This window comes from Teleopsis dalmanni, chromosome 2 (genome assembly GCF_002237135.1).
Source record: "Teleopsis dalmanni isolate 2A chromosome 2, ASM223713v2, whole genome shotgun sequence".
NCBI classification, from domain to species: Eukaryota; Metazoa; Arthropoda; class Insecta; order Diptera; family Diopsidae; genus Teleopsis; species Teleopsis dalmanni.
The window spans coordinates 101,181,030-101,189,835 of NC_051847.1; the positions used below are offsets into that span (position 1 = coordinate 101,181,030).

General features: G+C 28.9%; 1 protein-coding gene across 1 annotated transcript; it reads left to right on the forward strand.

Moving 5' to 3' along the window:
- The first annotated feature begins 1,281 nt into the window (after positions 1–1,281).
- LOC119675201 lies at positions 1,282–8,759 on the forward strand. The gene is made up of 5 exons (XM_038086390.1): positions 1,282–1,781; positions 2,244–2,774; positions 2,861–4,843; positions 6,972–8,302; positions 8,703–8,759. Exons 1-5 carry the CDS (start codon positions 1,616–1,618, stop codon positions 8,757–8,759), a joined length of 4,068 nt encoding a protein of 1,355 aa, XP_037942318.1. The 5' UTR covers positions 1,282–1,615.
- Positions 8,760–8,806: the final 47 nt, after the last annotated feature.

Here is an 8,806-nt window from a genome sequence, read left to right on the forward strand (position 1 = left end):
GATGGGCATAACCGTTTGTTCTTATCACGTCGGGGTCACCACTTTAGCAAAGGACTCCACACTTTGCTAATCAATAAAGACACGAATATTTAACAACAACAAACAACTTTATTTAAGAGCCAAATTGGAAACGTTTTCCTTAAACAAATTAATAAAACTGAATATATTTTAAATTGAATTTTACATTTAAATATCAATCAACTCATAGTCTACTGCGTCGCCACAAGGGTTTTCGAATAGCCAAGAAAGAAAGAAAGAACAAACACAAAAATTTATTTAATTTTATTGAAATTTGACTGACCATACAACGCTGTTGCGAGTATTGCCAAGTACTTATCGTCAGTGGTCTTAGGTAATAATCGAATTTTTAATTAGTTTATAGTCCGTATCTAATTTGTTCGGACTGCAAGTGCCAAACTTAGAGCTCGTGTCTGTCAAATTAGAAACAATGACTAATCGTGTTTATCCACAAGTACCCAAGGCTGCACAAACTTTGAGTTTGTGCACTATTCAAACGAAATAGTTAGGAAAAATGTATTTTTACTTCTTACCAGCACTCTCCTGAACGTTTTAAATATTGAAATGCTCCAGTTTGCTTAGCATTTCATTTATCTCATTGAAATGTCTCCATTGTGATAGCGTTCCGCTTCTAGCCGCTTATTTTCTTTTCTCTTCTTTTAATAATAATATATGAAGAAATATACGGTTTTTCACTTAATCCAAATCCAAACTTAATTATATTTATTGGCGAAGTTTTTTATTTTGCGCCGTGCCTCCTTCTCACTAAGTGGAAGTTATTCCTATTGTGAATGTTCACTGAAAATATATTGCAATATATTGCAATTCCAGTCATCCGTTAAAATCATATGAACAGAAATAATGGATTGCAATATATGAAAACAAAAGAATAAAAAATGCTTACGATTGCCTTCTATTACTAATTTTGTTTTCTTTTATTTATTCATTTAGTGTTTACAGTTTTTATATGTTATGTTTTACACAACATAACAATAAACATATGTCAAAAATAAGCATTTAACATATATTCAAAGTGGTGTAAATCTGTTTCAGCTAGACTTAATGTTGCTCTTTATAACATTGAAAGAAAAATCATGGCTATTATAAATGGTTGATTTATTATATTTCAATACAAAATTTTTTATATTAATTATTATTATTTTTAAAAAAAAAATCATATTAATTATGATAGGTATATAATGAATTAAATGCCTATCAATATTACAAATGAAGTAGATATCTTAGTTGCAGAAGCAATTTTTACACTCGTGTGGGTTGAGCCAAAATAAATCAAATAAAAGTTTTAATTAAGCATGTATTAGGTGTTTAAACTAACTCATCGAAATTTATCGAAAATTATCGACATTTTGCCGTCCCTGTACAAATTGATTTAGTGTTTAGGTGTATGTGAAATTAAAGATTATTTTTTATGACAAAGTTGTTTTTTTTTCGGAGAGTTTTTCAATTGTTAATAATCGCGTTTAATTAAAACGGAGCTTTGAAAGTGACGTTTACTTCCAAACTTTGGAAATAGCTAATTAAAATAAATACAGTGTTATTTTGAATTGTGATATTGTTTGCAACGTAGTTTTAAGAAATGAGTTTTGAATATCTCCGCGACAACTTGCGAATTTCAATAGCTCAAATATGTCAAACTATTGGGTATAATTCTGCGCAAACCATATCTTTAGAACTTCTTCAAGACATACTGCATAAGTTTTTAAATGAATTTTGTCGAGATTTAAGACGGCAAATTGAGCACAGTAAGTCTCATCGTTAGCTATACGATATTTTTATAATAAACGTACAAAATTTTAACACACTATGTTACGCGAAGCGCTTGTTTAAGAATATACAATTAAGCAACAAATTATCAACTTGTGTTGTTGCACAAATTTTGCATATAAATTTTGCATTGCGCTTATTGTATTTTGTTTATATTGTTTGGATCCAAATACTATACTAGTTGCCAAAATAATGTATTAAAAAAAAAAAAAATTTGGTATAATAACAATGCAATAGCAAATTGAGTTGTTTACATAAAATAAGAAGATTCAAATGTTTAATATAATTTTAAAATTAGTCTTAAATACATTTATAATGTTATTCCATAAATTCTCTTATCAAATAAAACCTTACAAATTCCCGATTTGAGAGTTATATAATATCTGTGTATATATAGTAATTTAATATGTAATAACAATAAATGTTTTTGTTATGTATAGATAACCGAACAGAAGCAAATTTGAATGATGTATATCTGACATGTAAAAATCTAGATATTAACATTGATGAGTTGATCACCTACTTATATAATGTGGAACCTGTGCCGTTTGCTGTAGATTTGCCTAAGTTTCCTTTGCAGAAAAGTAAATTTTTGTATTTTTTGGATCCTAAAAATAAAGAAGCACATTCTCGCCCGCCACATATGTACAAATATTTACCACCAATATTGTCTGCGGAAGAACAAAATGTGTCATACCAAATTGATAAAAATTGGCATAAATCAAATCCTGAACTTGAAAAAAATTCGGCAAATAGTGAAGAGATTTTAAACAATTTGGTTGATGTTAAAAATGCGCATCTAGAGTCTTGTAAATTAAATGATATTTTCAAAATTTCTCCCACCTCCTATTTAATTGATAACGAAGGACGACCAACAAGACAACTTAATAGTGTGACCATGACAACTGGCGGGCTTATATCGACAGCAGTAGACGGCAGAACTCCTGATGCAATTGTTCCAGATGTCATAGGTTTGTAAAACACTTGTAGTTGTAAAATTACTGTACACAGATAAGTTAAATTGAAATCCTTTAATGTATGTTCTTTACTATTTTAGAAAAATTAGCAGGTCTAGATGCTCCGCCACAATCAACACCTCCAGTTCCAGAAGTGGAATATTTTTCTAACAGTATTGATATATTAAATGGCGATGAAACCAAATCTAATGTTCTTGAAAAATTTTCGAATCCTGTAAACACAGAAAGTGATTGTACAAACGCAATTTTATCTGCGAAGGATTCAAACTGTATTTCCAAAAAGATTAAAACTAACACCAGTGAAACAAAGAATGAAAAACTTCCAGCACTTGTAAAACCAAATTCTTCTACCACCATACCGTCACATATTCCCCAATTTTCAAATATAAATAATGCAAAAGATTCTAAAGTAAATAAAAAAAGGCCTCTAAATAAACAAGCTGATAACTTTGACCTCCAAAATGAGAAATTGCAAAAGAAACGTCTAAAAATGCTACAAAAACTCAACACAAAAACTGAAAAGAATAAAAAAATGTTTGAAAATTCTGGTGGAAATACAAAATCTAAAGAAGATATAAATACATCAATAATGTCTCTTTTTACACCGGGTTCTAAAGATTTAAACTTTGATAAATTAAAAAAGAAACAATCAAAGCAAAAACACCTTAAACAACAAATACGTTTAGAAATGCATACAAAAAGCATAATGAATGTTAATTCAGTTGCAGATGATTGTTCGGAAAATAATATTTTTACAAATAAAGCGTCATTAGACCTTTTAAACACTAATATTAAAAGCGAAACAAGAGAAAATAATTTCAAAAATTTAACAAATATAGAATCTATTGTCAATGAAGTACAAACAAATATAACGGATGATTTTATTTGTAATCGTGAAATTAAAATGGGTCAGCAAGATTTGAAGGAACCCGCAGATCTAACATTAATTGAAAATAGGGAACCAAATTTTTCATGTAGCGGAATTAAACTATCAACTGAACCTAGCCGTTCTAAATTGAATATATTTAAAAAGATTTCAAAACAAAAAAACGTAAAATATGTGGCTACTGCTGCAAACAATTCAACATTAGCTACAACAAACTGTAATTTGCAAGATAGCCCAATTATAAGTTTGCCAACGGGCACAACTATTACGCCAGCCTCACCAAATATATCTGAACTTGAAAGCACGTCTCTAAATATAAATGTTAATAATTCACAACTGAATATTACATCTGATAATTCTGATAATAAATTAAATATAATAAATAAACCAAAAAAGCGTGGTCGTAAACCAGGCAGTAAAAATCAACCGAAACTAATTTCAGTTGATGGTTTAATTGCTCCAAACAATCAAAATTTAAAAATGATTAAAGGAATGAAGGGCATAACTAGTAACATACCAAACAATGTTATGAACCAAGAGCCGCTTAATTTAACTAATTGTAATGGTTTTCCAATGGGAATATCATTTCAGCAAAAAATGTTTGGACAAGAACTATTAGAATCCCAAATGAAAAAGCGTAAATCGCGTAAGAAAATAAAACCAACCGAAAATTTTATGAACTCAGATAATGTTGAAATGTTATCTAAACATAACTTTGACTCAACCATTAAAGATGAAGTAAAGTCAATTAACAAAAAATTATTACGTATGGATACGATTCTAAAATGTTCACCATCAATTTCACCATTTTTGCCAATAAATTCTACTGACATGCAGAAAACAATTACAAATTCTTTAATGTCCCCGTTAAAATCACCAGTTTCAAAAAAAAGGGATCAATCACAAACCAATAATATAGCTGCGAATGCGTTTTCATCGTCTTTTCCAACTTCATTTTCTAATATGCATCCGAATATGCTTTCAATGTTACCTTTGTATGCATTTCCTCCAAGACCTGGTTTAATACCAACACCAGGATTATTTCCGTCACAATCTTTAGCTGGTGCCTGCAATAGCTCTTTATCTGCGCCTTCATCTTCAGGATTTTTACCAGGATTTATGCCTTTAACAAATGTAAGATCAAATCAGTATTCTGCGGTAAAATCAACAGACGAAGGTAATTATTTACATTTTTTTAAAATGATGGGATTTGTACATATTTCTTTTTTAGTTAAAAATTACTCGCCATTATTTACTTTTATAAAATGTAGTGAAAGTTTTTCATTTACAAATATTTTTTATATAAAATATAGTCATGTAATTATTAATAGGTTATAAAATTATAAGTAATTGGTTATTCAGTTACAAAAGGCTTAATCAAATATTGATTTAATTCATTATTGTAATAACACAAGTGAAGTATTCATTGTAGCAAATAATAATCTTATTTCAATGGCATTGAAATGGAATGAATTACATTGAAATAATGTCGTACCTAAATTTATACAAGTATATAAATTCTTGATGTACCAAAGCGAGTTTATTTTTTCGTCCATTTACTGTGAGACTCTTTTTACAAAAATATTCCTAGTTTCCTAGTTCCAGCTGGATGAAATCTGGTAATAAACACAAAAACTTGACCTTCAGTAATTATCAAAATCTCTAAAATCTATTTGTTTTATCTTATTGTCGTTAAACCATAACAATTTAAACAAAGTTTTCCATATTGATATCACTAGTTTACAAATAATTAGGGTTTTTATTACTCAAATACAAGACCTATAGTTTTTACTATGTTTTTACTATAACTGTTTTTCTTGATTTCGAATTTGCCATTATTCACTAAAGATTGTTATGACTCTGTAAGTTTTTTATGTTGTCAATGTATTAGATATTAAACAAAAGCTGAAATTTATGTTATTTTACGGTACATAACGTAGTAATAGAATAAATAGTGCAGTTTCTATAGACACAAATGTGTATTGGATACGACTTTGGACTAGTTGGATAATTAACTTTGCCTCTTAGCTTCTAATTTGACAAGCTATAACTGAACAATCGCAATTTTTGATTTGGTGGCTGAGCTCCACAATTAAATACCATAAAGCCATAGGGGTTTTACAATTACTTTATAAACAATGACTTTCTTGCAAAGCAAAAGTTTTGAATATCAGCTTCTTAACTTTTGCATTTTTGTAAAATAAAGACTAATTTATTTTTTTTTTTGTTGGTAAATATGTGCATGTTTAGGCACCATCTAATTGTATGGCAAGGTATTTAGCGCCATCATCTCAGAATATGTGTTTTTCGTTTAACAGGTTGTTTTTACCGATATTCACTTATATTTTCATCTCTTAAATCAATTTTGTAGTTTACAAAAACCGTTTGAAGGTAATTCTACATTTTTGCGACTCACAAGTAAATGTTTGTCATTGGCAAAAGTTGCAATTGGTATATTCATTGCTTTCGCAAATTTACCAATAAAGTCTGTGTACAGGACGGGACCTAAAAAACTACCTCGATGTACCCCAGCTTTAACTTCATACAATTTTTTAGTCTGTATTAAAATGAGCGAAAAAGTGTCTGATACCAATTTGTTGGATTGGGATAAGATTATTCTTCTTAATGATCTGTTTCAATTACAAACAAAAACAGTTTCTCGTGTACTTTGATGATTAACGACAGAAGGTTTTTTGGTCTTTACTAAATTTTCTTCGGGTGGTTTTTCCGGGCTGTGCGTCATTATAATTATAAGGGAAAATAATACAATCGGTTTATTGAGTTGTGTATAGCTGGTAATATATTGATAATCGACATGTGGAACTTCTTGAAGAGCCTTTGCGGTGATAAGATCGGATCCAGGAGGTTTATATTTGTTTGGACTAAAATGCTCTTATAGCCTGAGCCTTCGTAAAGTTAGAAATAAGAAAAAAAAAAGCTAACCCGATGTTTCAAAAAATGATTTAAATTTGAATTTGTTCATTTGGAGTATTTTGTGTTTTTTTTAATGATTTTAGTGTTTTTAGCTTTTTATTAACTTTGTTTTTTTTTTTTTGTAATTTTTGTTGTTAGTTTTTAATTTCTTTTGTAATCGCTCGTACTTTACCATTTTCGAGATGAATAAAGTCCAAACTGCGTTTTGAACTGGTGGCTCAAAAGTTTAAACTGTGTTTTCGATACCGCTAATTTATTGAAAGAAATAAACTTATATATTATTTTTTTGAAATATTTTACAACAATTACAAATAAATTTTATTATCTTATACATATTAAAATGTAAAACGTAATTTTTTTAATTTTCCCAGATATTGAGGTTAACGGAGATAACATATCAAAACAAATCGAATTCAGTTATTGCAATGTTGCACCACTTGTCACTGAAAACATTAAAATGTCTTTAATTCGAGATAATACGAGTATTCAAGAGAAAGGAATAGATGATCGAGACAGTTTAAAAACGGAAAAATCAGTAAAAGTTGCAAAATCTATATCAAACTTTTCTAATTTAGATGAGTTTTCAAAAAATTTCCAAAAAATGGATGGGTTTGCTTTATCAGATTTACCTACAGATACTTCAAATACAAACATAAAAATTCCAGTAAATGACAATCGTAAAGAAACAGCCTGTAGTAATGAGATGACTCTACAATTTGGCTTAGGTCCGAAATGTGATTTGGAAAATAAAAAACATATAACTGAAAATCCAAATAATGAAAAAGAATTATTTAAAGGGACCTTAGTCAATTCAAATATAAACACTACATTAAATATTGACAAACAGGCTTGTAATAAAAATCAAATGTATAATGCACGTTTTAATTGCAGTAATGATGAGCCTATTGAAGTTTCGGATGATTCCACTGATGCTCCACAAACTAATTCCAATATCAGTACGAATCCTGTATATGCTTCAAATATTGATAACACTTTCCACAAAGTACCAAGTACTAACGTTAAGGATATTCATATAGATGACTTTTTAACAAAAAATCAAAATATTGATATGGCAAATAATGAATTATATTTAACAAAACGATTAACAAAAAAAAGGAAAAGTGTTAAAAATAAAAAAAGTGGCTTGTTGTGCTCAATTACAGAGTCTACGTCATCTACGACAACTACAACAATACCTTCTCCAAATTTTCCTAATAATTTGAGTTTATTCGCCCATTGTGAAGCATCGAGTCCAGTGGGCAAGTTAGCAGGAGGTGCGGACTTAATTCCTCTATCAGTTGGCACCGGTTTGGCATACTCAGCTAAAACTATTCCTGCCACCAGTCTTACAGCAACAATTACGCCATCAACATTTTCTGCAAAACCAAAACCTGTGGATAATACAAATATATTTGATGATGTTACAATAATACCTTCTGCAAGTTCTTTTCATTCAACTGTCAATATGGCAGGGGTTGCTCCGGGAGCAAGTACGTTTTTACAAAAGAAACATAAAAAATTGAAAAAAATTAAGGATAAAATGAAAAAAAAAAAAGATAAAAAAGAAAAATATAAGAATAAAGAACAACGCAGTGAAAAAAATGTACCAAAATTGCAAAAAACTGTTTTTGAAAACCTCGATTCTTCTCTTAATAAGGAATTATTGCGGAAATTAAAAAAAGAAAAGAAGAAGGACAAAGAGGTATGTAATAAACGATTTAATATTTATTCATGAAATATATTTAAGTATATAAATGATTTATATTAGTAATATCAAATATTAAAAATTATAGTTTACAATAAAACCGTAGTATTGGCATATTTTTAAACTTAAAAGAATTAATTTAACAAATATGCAAGTTTTTGCATTTTTAAAATACTTGAACTTAAAGTTTACCTATACGAATTATTATTCAAGCTAGTTTGAAACCAAACACATGTGAACAAAGTTATTAAACATAAAAAAATACAGTGATATGTACTGAATTTGGTAACTATATTTGGTAGTTATACCACAAAATTTTGACTTTCAGTCTTTGTTAATACTATAATAGCATTACAATTGTATTATTTTTTTTTTTTATTGAAAAAGTTATTCATAGGTTTCACCAAGCTATTGCTTCGGATACCGTCAAATGTCTATTAGCAGTAGTCTTTGAAAACAGCATGTCAACAATGTTGAATTTGTACCTGTTCATTTCAAAAC